Source organism: Schistocerca americana, chromosome 7 (genome assembly GCF_021461395.2).
Source record: "Schistocerca americana isolate TAMUIC-IGC-003095 chromosome 7, iqSchAmer2.1, whole genome shotgun sequence".
Taxonomy (NCBI): domain Eukaryota; kingdom Metazoa; phylum Arthropoda; class Insecta; order Orthoptera; family Acrididae; genus Schistocerca; species Schistocerca americana.
In genome coordinates, this window is record NC_060125.1 from 53,865,287 (window position 1) to 53,879,827 (window position 14,541).

At 49.5% G+C, this 14,541-nt stretch overlaps 1 protein-coding gene across 1 annotated transcript in view; it reads left to right on the top strand.

Annotated features, from left to right (window-relative positions):
• Window positions 1-14,541, top strand: part of LOC124622164 (poly [ADP-ribose] polymerase tankyrase-2-like) — a 55,371-nt gene that overhangs the window by 10,433 nt on the left and 30,397 nt on the right. Inside the window, exon 2 of the mRNA XM_047147807.1 lies at window positions 3,903-4,268. Within this exon, the coding sequence (XP_047003763.1) occupies window positions 3,914-4,268 (355 nt within the window). The 5' untranslated portion in view covers window positions 3,903-3,913. The remainder of the gene's footprint in view (window positions 1-3,902; window positions 4,269-14,541) is intronic.

Consider the following 14,541-nt stretch of genomic DNA (forward strand, 5'->3'; position numbering starts at 1 on the left):
TACCGGTAGATTGATACAATTCCTAAACATAATGTATCTTGCTTGCAGGAATGACGCTGTTTGGTCATACATTAGTGCGCCATACCCTAACCAATCTACCTGCAGAACGTCCCAGTAGGCCACGATAGGCGTTGCGTTGAAAGTCAATAGAAGCACGTAGTGGTTAGACCTCATGGAGTAGGGAAGAGTAGTTCATGTAAAAAACGAAGAAAGTGACGCTGAGCACAGCCAAATCGATGGCTGAAGGTTTCTGTCCAGGTAATGGAACTAACGTAGGGGCTCAATCATTGAGGAGAATGAGATTGAACTCGTCGAGAATCTCGAGGACCCGTCACCTACCATTACAGGCATAGGCCCATAGTCTGTAAATCCCCATAAAATAGGAGTGGAGGTTTCAGTTGTTGAACCAGTTTGTATGACTCCTCAAGGGAAACATACGACTTATACAGCTGTAACTAGCCACGATGATTAGGTGACCGACTGGAGTAGAGAGCCTGGCCGCTATCACTTGGAAGCTGTTGATAGCCTCATGGGACGCCTTTGCTGGTGTGTGATACAGTCCATTATTAACGAAGAGGGCGACACTTTCCCGAGCATTTCTGTCTTGGCGATAAATCTGGAATCCTCGAAAGCAAACAATAGAATTTGATGGAAACAACGTCTCTGATAAGGCAGCCACTACCATCTTCCGCATTCAAAGTTCATGTTGGACTCCTTTATTGGCAACCGCAGATGGTGCTTTCCTAAAACTCGCCACAGCTGCTAGGTGTAAGGAAGGTCGTTAATAGTTGTCGTAGAGGCTGCAACTGTAAAGTTCCTGCCGGCCGCGGTGGCCGAGCGGTTCTAGGCGCTTCAGTCCAGAACCACGCGGCTGCTACGGTCGCAGGTCCGAATCCTTCCTCGGGCATGGCTGTGTGTGATACCCATAGATAAGTTAGGTTTACGTACTTCTAAGTCTAGGGGACTGATGACCTCAGATGTTAAGTCTCATAGTGCGTAGAGCCATTTGAACCATATTTGTAAAGTTCCTGATGTCTTTGCATCTTCTAAGAGGTGCATGGTAAACGAGATAATAATTTCGACGACATATTCTTTATTACGAAGTGGAGGCGGTTGTTACTGTACTGAGGAGGATACGGGTTGGATGGTAGCGGGACCTGGGGTAGATACGAGACAGGGTATTCGTAACGAATGAGAGAATCCCTGTCGCCAGACTGGCCTAGGAGCACGTCATTTTGATGGAACTCTTGTGCCAGGGATGGCACCCGATCTGTCTGCTGACTGAAAGTCATGTAGATGATGCAAGGCGCCCTGAGGGGGTCGGGGGGGGGGGGGGGGGGCGGGTGGGAATCCTACTGGGGTGACGCGGTGGCGTTGGCCGCGTAGAAGAGTCTCGTAAAGCGATATTGGTTGCGGGAAGTGCATTGGAGTTATAGGCTGGAAATTCAGGTGATTTTGGGGACTAGGAGGCTGTCAGTGAGCAGGGGAGTACGAGAGCTGCGACTTACCAGTTACCCTTCCTGGCGGAGCACAGCATTTTGCACGTTGGAGCACTTGTTGATGGAGCAAGGCCGACGATGGCAATTTAACCAGGTCGGAAACGGAGCGGTATGTGAATCCGCGGTATGTGGACCACCACACTTGCTGCAACGAGCATGAATTCTATATTGGCTTCCTGGATAATGAAAACGTCAGCAATTTCTACATTGAATGGGTGGAGTGACATCCCCAGAATAGCAGCATGTGAGGGCAGAGTTTGGGAGTGAAATAACACCAAACAGACTGGAATCTGCTTGTTTAGGTTCAAAAAATGGCTCTGAGCATTATGGGACTTGAGGTCATCAGTCCCCTAGAACTACTTAAACCTAACTAACCTAAGGACATCACACATATCCATGCCCGAGGCAGGATTCGAACCTGCGACCGTAGCGGTCGCGCCGTTCCAGACTGTAGCACCTAGAACCGCACGGCCACAACGCCCAGCGCTTGTTTAGGATATGGATGATGTGTATCGTTTGATACTTGGGACAGGTATATGTTCTCCATCGCGTCAATGATATCCTTGTCTGTCAGGCTGATGTCACCACAAATATCATACGTTTGGAGCAGGAAGTTGGGAATACAGACATCAAACTTAAGATCCTGGGAAACAGGGACTTCTATCAAAGAGTTGGCAGGTGTAGAGGTTTTCATTTCTATCTTAACTCTCTTTCTGCCTGACGAACTAATGTCAACAATGCCATGCTTGAGATGAGATTTAGAGGAAAATAATAACTTTTGTACCGACGTAAGGTGGTGTTAGTCATCGTTCTTATCTAAGTTCTCCATAGAGACAACATAGAGGCCTGCATCTGATCGAGTGTACCGGTTGTTGATACTTCCCCGTACGTCTGCAATAGTGGAAGCAACGGTTTACTCTAAGACCGTTCTGAGTTTGTCTGCATTGTACCATTACTAGAAGGGGGATCCCAACCCGTTAACTCACACATATTACAGTCTGCGAGTCGACGCACAGCCGTTTAACTAAGAAAAGTAATTTCCTGTGCTGACTTGCAGGTGCACTGGCTTCAAGCGCGAAGCTGGAAGGGTCGCTGGATGGCTAACTTTCTGACTAACCTGATGCAACTGTTGTTGTTGGTAGCGATACTGCTGGAGTTGCTGTTGCTTTAGCTGTAATAGTTGAAAAAAGGCTGCTGTCGAGCCAATTGTTGCTGAAACTACAATTGTTGATGATGGTGGTGCAGAAGCTACTGTTCGGGTTGATGTTGTGGCTCCTGTCCTTGTTGGTGTTGGAGAAGCCCTGTATCCGGGATCTCACCACGGTTGTCGGACATTGATGGCAATGGAACATCTGTCGGTGCGTTTCGATGGCAAGTTTCTAGTGCCCACTGTATGACCTGGGCTGTATGAGAGGAATCGGTCAAAATGGTTCAAATGGCTCTAAGCGCTATGGGACTTAACATCTGAGGTCATCAGTCCCCTAGACTTAGAACTACCTAAACTTAACTAAGGACATCAGACACACCCATGCCCGAGGCAGGATTCGAACCTGCGACCGTAGCAGCAGCGCGGTTCTGGACTGAAGCGCCTAGAACCGCTTGGCCACAGCGGTCGGCAGGAATCGGTCATTTTACGGTGAACTATGTGGCACTACCGCCGACAACGTATGACGAAGAAACCACATTCCGGCGTACATTGTAGGTAAACGATTCTCCTCGAAAAACGACGATGTGGCTAAGGAAATACTAGTAAGAACGCGAAGAGTACGAAGGACCACACCCGTTGGCGAAACTTAAACAAGTCACGGCCACGCAGAGTGCACTAGCGAGGGCGTCCGAGTGCCGCGACAGGCGTAAGTGAACTCGTTGATAAAGTTAAGATTGCAACTGTCCTAATTGACGATTGATTGTGAAATACAGAGTGTTTATAAATGAACATCGGGTTTTAACGCTTTATAATATTTATTATATTAAACTTACAGTTATAAATGATATGTCAAATCAAAGAGCAACTTACAGTTTTACCAAGAACCTTCTAAATGTTCAATGTGAGCACTATTTGTCACATGGCACTCAAGTCTATAGCCGAGTTCTTCCCAAACGCTGATAAGTGTGTGTTCAGTGATTGTAGCAACATTTGCTTCAATCCAGTTTCTTAATTCATGGAGGTCTGCTGGTAGTGGGGGCACGTACACACGGTCCTTGATGAATCCCCAAAGGAAAAAAAATCGCATGGCGTTGGGTCGGGTGAACGTGGAGGCCATTCAAAGCAAGCCCTGTCACTGGGCCCCTCGCTACCTATCCAGCACCTGGCTGTAGACTTGATGTGTGCCGTGTGACAAACATACAAATATTGATGGTGCTCTGTAATAGCAGAGTGATCATCAGTGACCCCGTGTTCAGAATCATCGTCCATGGAACGCGCTGCCGAGGCTGAGGAGACGGCGGGCTTGGACCTGGGTCCCCTGCTGGACGCCGGGGAGTGCGCCGTCGTGACCCTGGCTGCGGGGCAGACGAGGTTGGCGGCGCACAGGGCCGTTCTGGCTGCGAGGAGTCCAGTGTTTGCCGCCCTGGTCCACCAGGACTCGCTGGAAGTCAGCGGCGGTCACATTGACCTCACAGACGTCGAGGGCCCGGTGTTGCGCCACCTGGTCTCTTACTGCTACACCCTCCGGGCTCCACAGCGGCCGAGCGTGGCCCCACAACTTCTGGCAGCTGCAAAGAAATACGGCGTCCCTGGGTTGAAAGTGGAGTGTGAGCGAACTCTAGGTGAGAGAATAGGGCTGGCACAGACGTGTTTGCTCTTTACATGTAACTATTGCAGAAGGGCAGCTCGATTAAGGACGCGGCATTTTAAGTTCCTTTTGGTGCTGCTTTTGTGCAGTGCAGAGAAAACCATTTTGTCACTCGAGGAAGGTCACCAAAAAAGATCTTTAAAAATGAAGTAGTACACCTGTGTATAATACAATGCAATTTTATTGTTAAGGTACTTCGAACAGTTAAGGTCAGGGAATTGAAAGTTCGCTCTCAGAAGCTGTGGTTAATTTTACCGACGAGACTTTCTAGATTACTTTACCACTTCGTGAAATCAAGTTTTCGTGCAAAGTTCGATCAGGACATGAAGTTCCAAGTGCATCCGCTATTTTTTTCGAAGCCCCTTATGAATGTTTCCTTCAGCGCAGTACTTTCGAAACCTACAGTTTACGCTTCCCTGAATTTTATTCGTATGGCAGCTGAGTTACTGGACTGCAGAGTTTAAGTTCACTCCTTAAACTCACGTCGGATCCAAACGAGTGGTACAACTGTCATTCAGTTAATCCTGCGAAACTATTCTGTACATAGACTAGTCGATAAAAAATGCAGATCATCGTCTTATCGACAAAAGTGCGTTAATAACTTAGAATTATTTCTCGTGGAATTCGTTACGTGAACATTCCTCTGCTTTGTCAGTTGTGTACGGTATAGAGCAAGTAACTTTGTTTTATGCTTCCACAACCTGAGTATTAACTTGTATGGACATTTCAGACCCTTTATTAAATTTGGAAAATTGTGCTTTCGAATGGACGTGACAATAATCCGTCGTCCGTGCGATTTAACAGTACACTGTCCAGAAGAGTTAAAGAATGGTTCGTATGGCTCTGAGCACTATGCGACTTACCTGAGGTCATCAGTCCCCTAGAACTTAGAACTACTTAAACCTAACTAAGGACATCACACACAGCCGGCCGGTGTGGCCAAGCGGTTCTAGGCGCTTCAGTATGGAACCGCGCGACCGCTACGCTCGCAGGTTCGAATCCTACCTCGGGCATGGATGTGTGTGATGTCCTTAGGTTGGTTAGGTTTAAGTAGTTCTAAGTTCTAGGTGACTGATGATCTCAGATGTTAAGTCCCATGGTGCTCAGAGCCATTTGGTATCACACACATCCATGCTCGAGGCAGGATTCGAACCTGCGACCGTAGTGATCGCGCGGTTCCAGACTGAAGCGCCCAGAACCGCTCGACCACCGTTGCCGGCTCCAGAAGAGTCTTTATCAAAGCAAAATCCTGTATTTTCTGGTGGGAATTTCTTTAACGTTATCAACTATTATTTTCCGTCTCTTACTGCGTTTAAATGATTTACACGACCTGGTTACGCCCTTGCGTTTTCCATCTGTGATATACTTTCACAGTAGATTGATTTCGCCATTGGCCATTCTTACTCGTAGTTTATTTTGTATCCGCGCAACTTCTAGTTTCTTAAACTTCAGTGTTGTTTTTAATTAAGCTATTGCTGACGTGTCCTGTGTGGTAGGACTGATTGCCCCATGTCATAGTCAATTAGCATTACTTTCATTCTACATAAAAATGCAAAAACAAATTTGTGCAGCACTGACTTATCGTGCGGACTATACTCAACTACAGATTAAGGATTCCTCCCAGGGGGTCCACAACTCTTTTGTGGATACGTGCGTAGCGAGCACGGGACCCCGAGCTAATGTGGCCTTCCTTCCTTTCTGGGCTGCATACCTTCCTTTTCCGCAGCCTTCCCCATCCCCCATCTTCGCCCTCCCCCCCCCCCCCCCCCCCCCCACCTCCGCCGCTTTCCTTCCCTTACTCCCCTCTGGGAGTATGTTTTGTGCCTATGTCCAGAGACTGACTCTCGAAAATGTAACACATACTTCGCTGCCTGCAAGTCTTCGTCCTTCCTTTGTTCTTCTCTTTTCCTTACCTCTTCTCTTTACCCTTTCCTCCGCTGCGGCGTTTGACACCTCTCTTCATTCCTTTCCCTTTCTTTTTTTTCCCTTTCTCTTTTTTCCTGCCTGTGCATGTGTGAAGGCCGACCCACGCATTTCCATGCGCAGCCGGTGACGGGGTAACGCGTAATTCCCCACCCCGGGTAGACAGGTAGGACACGTACGTAACCCCTGGTAACGGCCAGGCCCAGGGAGGGATGATTACCCGAGCTGATACCTTCCGAAAGTGCCGATTGGTCCCTCCGTCCGTTTTTCGGGAGGTGTGACCTGAGGTGTGAACAATCACCTAAGGTGGGAGTGCCCTCAGAGAGGGCCCCCACAAGGGAGGAGCGCGCCATCGGAGACGCCGATAATCATGGGAGATACTTCCGCAATGGTTTCCTCATCTTCTACTATGTCTGCTCACAAGCATAAGTTCAATGAGTCTCAGCCACAGACAGTTCTTCCATCATTGCCACAGTTCCTTGTTGTTTCTCGGTCTGACGAAGGTCACGACTTCTCCACAGTCAACCCTCTCATTATTCAGAAAGGTGTCGACGCAATTGCAGGTCCTGTAAAGTCTTGTTCCAGATTAAGAGAAGGCACCTTGTTGTTGGAAACAGTCAGTGCCGTCCAGGCACAAAAATTGCTGCATACTTCACTGCTCCACACCTTCCCTGTCCGGGTGAGCGCACCGCACTTTAAATTCCTCACGTGGGGTCGTTTATACACGCTCCCTCAACGGATTGTCCAACGAGGAAATTCAACACTACCTGTCTGACCAGGGCGTAACGGTTGTTCATAGTCATGAAAAGGGTTGACACGAACATCATTCCAACCTGTACTTTCTTGACATTTGACAGAGTTCAACTCCCATTGAACATCAAAGCGGGATATGAGATAATTTCCGTTCGCCCTTACATCCCAAATCCTACGCATTGCTATCGGTGTCAGCGGTTCAATCATACCAGCCAGTCCTGTTACAATCTGGCCAAATGTGTTACGTGTGGCAAGGATGCCCTTGAGGGTGCTTGTCCACCTCCATCCCCTCGTTGCATCAACTGTATGGGTGACCACGCTGCTTCCTCTCGAGATTGCCCCATTTTTAAAGACGAAAAGCTCATTCAGGAAATCAGAGTGAAGGAAAAGGTGCCGACCTTTAGTGCACGAAAATTATTCGCCAGTCGAAAGCCCACTGTGCCTCAGACAGGTAAATACAGCACTGTCCTTGCCTCTCCTCGGCCAACAACGGAGGTGGCCACGCAGACTTGTGATCTCACCTTTAGTGCCACAGTCGGCAGATCGGCCAGCGCAAAGATCGCCCATTCAACCTCTCCACTTTCGCCTGCTCACTCTAAGGCTCACCCTTCGTCGAGTTCTGCTAAATCTCGAGCCCAAAAGTCAGACACCCAGACTTCCAAAAAAGAGCCTACATTTGAAGATTTTTCACGTACCCCAAATTCACAACCATCAGTTGCTCCTTCATCTAAACATTCTGTTTCCAAGAAGGCTAATAAGAAACCCAGTTCCTCTCCTTCTCCGCCACGGCATGTCTCATCTAGAGCACCACCTGGCGGCAGTCGCCCTCGGCCGTCTTCTGCGTCGCCGAGGCGCAGTGCTGGCGGCCGATCAACCGGCCGATCGCTGGTGGCAGGAGCTGCTCCTGAACAACCTATGGATCAGGATCTTCTGCCTTCGGCTGACTGCCGTTCCACGCTGTCAGTCGCAAGCTCTGAGCTGTCGTTGAGTTGAGGGCAACCTTGGTCACATTCTTCCATTTTCTGCCACCCTATGTCCATTATCCATTGGAATATACGCGGCATTCGAGCCAATCGGGATGAATTGTCGATCCTCTTACGATCCTACTCGCCAGTCATCTTCTGTCTTCAGGAAACAAAGCTGTATCCCCACGACCGCTTTGTTTTCCCCCATTTTCGGTCAGTCCGATTTGATCTCCCCTCTATTGAAGGCACTCCAGCACATGAAGGACTCATGATTCTTCTCCATGATATTCTCCATTATCACCCAATCCCTTTGAACACTTCCTTCCAAGCCATCGCTGTCCATCTTTCCCTTTCTAGATACACCTTCTCTCGTTGTACTGTATACATTCCATCGTCCACACCAATGGCACGAGCTGATCTCCTTCATCTTCTTGGTCAGCTTCCACCCCCCTATTTGCTGGTTGGGGACTTCAATGCCCACCACCCGCTTTGGGGATCTCCACATCCTTGTCCATGTGGCTCACTATTGATAGACGTCTTCCACCAAGTGGATCTTGTTTGTCTCAACACTGGTGTCCCTACATTTTTGTCTGCCTCCACGACAAATTTCTCTCATTTGGACCTTTCGGTCGGTACTGTTCCGCTAGCTCGGCGCTTCGAATGGTTCGCCCTTGCTGATACACACTCAAGTGACCACTTTCCATGTGTCCTTCGATTGCAGCCACACCTGCCATATATGCCCGCGACACTGGAAGTTTGCCCAAGCCGATTGGACACTTTTTTCGTCTCTAGCGACATTCGATGACCGTCACTTTCCTGGCGTCGACGATGAGGTCACTCATATTACAGACGTTATTCTTACAGCTGCGGAACGTTCAATACCTCGCACCTCCGAATTGCTCCGGCCCCCTCCAGTTCCTTGGTGGAACAAGGCGAGCCGTGACGCAATACGTGAGCGGCGACGTGCTCTTCGCGTTTTCAGACACCATCCTACTTTGGCCAACTGTATCCGCTGTAAGCAGTTCCGTGCGCCGTGCCGTCGCGTCATCCGCGATAGCAAGAAGGCAAGCTGGGACTTCCTTACTAGCTCATTTAACACCTTCACTCCCTCCTCGGAAGTTGGATTCGACGGTTATCAGGCGCGCCTAGTTTCTCCCCGGTCTCTGGGCTCACTCTCGCGCATGATACATTAGTGGACCCCGTCGCAATTTCTAACTCATTGGGTCAAAACTTTGCTGAGATTTCGAGCTCTTCAAATTAGCCGCCAGCGTTTCTCCCAAAGAAACGTGCAGCGGAAGTGCGGCCTCTTGCTTTCTCCTCTCAAAATCGCGAAAGCTACAACACTGTTTTCTCTATGCGGGAACTCCAACATGCACTCTCTTCTTCCCGCTCCTCCGCCCCAGGACCGGATGGTATCCACATCCAGATGTTGCTGCATTTATCATACCATAGTCTGCGTTATCTCCTTCGCCTTTGTAATCGAATTTGGACCGACAGTACTATTCCCAGAAGATGGCGGAAAGCTATCGTCGTTCCTGTTCCGAAACCTGGAAAGGACAAACATCTCCCCTCTCGCTATCGCCCCATTTCTCTCACGAGTAGTGTATGTAAGGTTTTGGAGCGTATGGTGAATTGCCGTTTAGCTTGATGGCTAGAGTCCCGCAGTCTTTTAACACCTGCCCAATGCGGTTTCCGAAAGCATCGTTCTGCAGTTGACCATCTTGTTGCACTCTCCGGAAACTCCAAACAGTAGCAATATATTTTGATCTGGAGAGAGCATACGATACCTGTTGGAGGACAGGCATCCTCCGCACACTGTTCTCTTGGGGCTTTCGCGGTCGGTTGCCCCTTTTTCTTCGCTAATTTATGGCAGAGCGCACATTTAAAGTGCGGGTGAACACTACTCTCTCCCGTACTTTCTCCCAAGAAAACGGGGTACCTCAGGGCTCCGTGCTAAGTGTTGTACTGTTTGCCATTGCCATAAATCCAATTATGTATTGTCTCCTTCCTGATGTCTCGGTCTCCCTCTTTGTGGACGATTTTTGCGATCTACTACAGCTCTCAACGGACCAGCCTTCTTGAACGACGTCTTCAATGCTGTCTCGATCGCCTCCACTCTTGGAGCATCGAAACAGGCTTCCGCTTTTCTCCCAGTAAGACCGTTTGTGTTAATTTTTGGCGTCGTACGGAGTTTCTTCCACCTTCCTTACTTCTAGGACCTGTCAACTTTCCGTTTTCGGACATCGTTAAATTCTTGGGTCTTATGTTTGACAGAAAACTGTGCTGGTCCTCCCACGTTTCCTATCTTTCGGCTCGCTGTCTGCGATCCCTCAAAACCCTCCGTGTCCTGAATGGTACCTCCAGGGGAGCGAACCGAGTGGTCCTTCTCCACCTCTATCGCGCCTTAGTGCGCTCGAAATTGGATTATGGAAGCATAGTTTACTCCTCTGCTCGGTCGTTTATTCTTCGGCGTCTCGACTCTATCCACCACCGTGGATTACGTTTAGTGTCTGGAACCTTTTACACCAGCCCTGTGGAAAGCCTTTATGCCGAGACTGCTGAACCTCCGCTGTCCAATCGGCGAGCTGTCCTTCTAAGTCGTTATGCTAGCCATTTGTCTTCCATGCCTGCTAATCCAGCCCATGACATTTTTTTCGACGCCTCCTTGGATTTAGGGTATGCAGGCCGCCCTTCCTCCCTACTACCACCAGGAGTCCGCTTCCGTCAACTGCTCCATTCTCTTTCCTTCCGCTTTCTTAAAACTTTCTTGACAACTTGGGGTACAGCACCGCCTTGGCTCCGTCCCCGGACCTGCCTGCTCCGTGACCTTTGTCACATGAAGGCATGTCCAGCTCCTCCTCCGTGCTGTATCAACTGCAATGATGGCCATGCCACCTCCTCTTGGAATTGTCCCATGTATCTTGATCGGGCAGTTCAAGAGATCCTGGTAAAGGAAAAAATGCTTTACCCAGTCGCTCACAAGTTACTGGCTAGTCGCAAACCCTGTGTTCTCCTGTCTGATGCCTACAGTTCTGTCGTTGTTACCCCTCGTTACATGAAGAACATGGCCACGCAGACAAGTGGCCTCCAATTCAGCTCTGAAATTGTGAAATCGCCCAATGTCAAGGTAGCATCGCCATCCCCTCCATCCAACTGTGAAACAAGCTGTCAGACTCTCACCTCAAGGGGCGAAGCCACCGACTACACAACTGGTAGGCTGGAAAGGACAGAGAGAGTACTCCTGTGAAGAGTTCCTCCATCCCTCCAGACAAACAAAACCCGAGTCTTCCTCCAACCGGAAAGGATTGAAGAAGTCCACCAAAGGCAAATGGTCTTCTGCTTCACCAACTCGAAGATCCTCTTTGATGGTGTTGCCACATGATACCTTAGCCTGGCCGGCCTCTGTGTTGCCAGTGCCCACCAGCAACCGTTTTTCAGCGTTGGACACCACAGATCGACCACACAAGCATGCTGATGCTTCTGCGGACCCCATGGAGCGACTCTTCCCCGTCTGTCACTCAGCAACCGCGAAGATGACACACCTATGTCTCTTCCTCATTGTGACTCTCCTCCAATAGAACGTCCGCTGCCTTCAGTACCACAAAGAGCATTTATGGCTGCTTTTAGCTTCGGTGCGTCCTCTTGTTATCTGTCTTCAGGAAACGAAACTGAGCCCTCACGACAGCTTTGAGCTTTCACATTTCTTACCAGTTCGTTTTGACATCCCCGTGAGGTCGGCATTCCATCTCATGCTGCTCATACGGGATGACATTCGTAGTCAACCCATCTCCCTGACTACCAGTCTTCAAGCTGTTGCAGTTCGTCTTTTCTTTCCCCGCCCGACTTTTTCCCTCTGTACCATTTCTGCCCCTCCATCATTCGCTGTCACCAGAGCAGACTTAGTTCAGTTTATTGGGCAGCTACCTCCACCGTTTTTGCTACTTGGTGACTTTAATGTGCATCATCCCCTTTTGGGTTCTCCCAGGACCCGTCAGAGAGGTGCCCTCTTGGCTGACCTTCTTCATCAATTTAACCTCTTCTACCTTAACACAGGAGCACCCACTTCCCCTTTCCGACTCCTGGCACACCTATTCCAATTTGAACCTATACTTTTGCACTGCCCAGCTTGCCCCTCATCTTGAGTGATCCATTCCCTCTGACATCTGCTCGAGCGACCATTTCCTGTGTGCTATCCATTTGCTGACTCCTACCCCTTCCACATGCACGCCCAAATGGCAGCTTCCTAAGGATGACTGGCAATTTTACTCCTCCCTGACAACCTACAGAGAAAGTTTTTTTCCCAGTTGTCATGATCAGGTGGACTATCGCACAAACGTTATCCTTACTGCTGCAGAACATTCCATTTCCTGCACTTCCTCTTTACCACATCGTGTCCCAGTCGCTTGGTGGCCTGAGGCATGCCGCGACGCAATTCGCACTCAGTGACGTCCTCTCCTCGTGTTTGACCGCCATCCTACGATGGCAAACTACATTCATTATAAACAGATGCATGCAAAGTGTCATCGCGTTCTTTGGGAAAGCAAGAGAGCCAACTGGATTTCATACACTAGTTCTTTTAACAGTTCCACACCTTCCTGTGTCGTGTGGGACAACCTCAGATGGCTCTCTGGGACCATGATCCATTTCCCAATTCCTGGCCTGACGATGTCATCGTGGACCCTACTGCTATCTCTAACACCTTGAGCCACCAGTTTGAGGACGTTTCGAGCTCTTCACACTATCATCCTGCCTTTCTCCATCAGAAACGAGCGGAGAAGGCTCAGGTGATTCCATTCCCTTCTCCACATCATGAGTGTGAGGACGATACCCTTCTCTGAATCGTGAGTGCTACAATGCCGCCTTTATTATGAGGGAGCTAGATCAAGCTCTCAGTTCATCCCGATCCTCTTCCCCAGGGCCAGGCGCCATCCACATGTTGCAGCACCTTTCTCTTGCGAGCAAGCACTTTCTGCTTAACAAGTACAACTGCATCTGGGCAGAGGGCACATTCCCAGACGCTGTCGTGAAGCCACTGTCATTCCCATACCTAAGCCCGGCAAGGACAAAAACCTGCCTTCCAGCTACCGCCCCATGTCTCTTACGAGCTGCGTTTGCAAGGTGATGCAACGTGTGATTCATGCCCAGCTGGTATGCTGGATCGAGTCTAGCAGTTTGCTGACGAATGCACAGTGTGGATTTCGAGCATGGGGATCTGCAGTTGACCATCTCGTTACTTTGTCCACCTATGTCATGAATGGTTTCCTGTGGAAATCACAGACTATGGCCTTGTTTTTCGGTTTGGAGAAGGCCTAAGACACCTGCTGGAGAACTGGAATCCTCCGCACTCTTGACACGTGGGGCTTCCGCGGCCATCTGCCCTATATCCTTCAGGCATTTTTAAAAGACCGTGTTTTCAAGGTGTGTGTGGGTTCTGCCATGTCGGACACCTTTATCCAGGAAAATGGAGCGCCTCAGGGTTCCGCTTTGTGCGTCGTCCTCCTTGCTATCGCCGTTAACACTAAAACAGCATGTATCCTGCCGGGCATCTCCGGCTCCCTTTTTGTTGACGGTTTTGCCATCTATTGCAGTTCTTCACGGACCTGTCTCACTGAGCGTCGTCTTCAGCGCTGTCTTGATCATGTGACGTACCTGGAATCCCACTGTACTCGGTTCCTCAGTGACCTATAAGTCCTAATTGTTACTTCCTGGGGTGCTGATCGAACCACCCTCCTCCATTTGTACCAGTCCCTTGTCCGTTCGAAACTCGACTGTGTGCTTTATTTATGCGTCTACGCATCCATCCCTTGTACGTCATCTCAACACTATCCACCACCATGTTATCCATTCGGCCACGGGCACCTTGTAGACTAGCCCAGTTGAGAGTCTGTATGCTTAAGCTGCTAATCTACCACTGCCCTACTGCCGTGACTTTTTCCTCAAAAGATATTCCTGCCGTTTGTCTGCCATGCGTGGACACCCATCCTATGCCGCCTTCGGTGATTCCTTTGATCGCCAATATGGGGCGCGCCCCTCTTCTCTGTTACCTCCTGGAGTCCGCTTTCGCCACTTGCTATGGAGGCTTAACTTCACGCTGCCTGCAACTTTCCCAGTGGGTGTGAATCCTTCACTACCTTGGCTTCGTGAAGTGGCCCATGTTAACTTTGGCCTTCAGTACACTACTCTAGCCTCGGTCTATCGCCTTCAGTTTCACGAACTCCACATGGAACTTCGCGATAATACCTTCGTATACACTGATGGCTCTCAGACTGACTGTGGGGTCGGATGTGTGCCTTGATCATCGCAACACGTTTGTTTCGATACCGGCTTCTGGCAAACTTCTCAGTATTTACAGCCGATCTCTTCGCCTTGTATCAGTTCACGGAGTACATACAGCGACACAGCCTTTTCAATTTTGCCCTCTGCTCAGACTCACTCAGCGTCCTTCAAATTCTATGTGCACTGCACACTGCCCATCTCTTAGTGCAGTGGGTCCAGGAAAACTGTCACTTGCTCACACTTGGTAGAGCCAGTGTGATGCTTCTGTGGTTTCCTGGTCACGTCGGTCTGCCAGGAAACGAAGCTGCTGACGCTGCTGCCAAGGCTGCA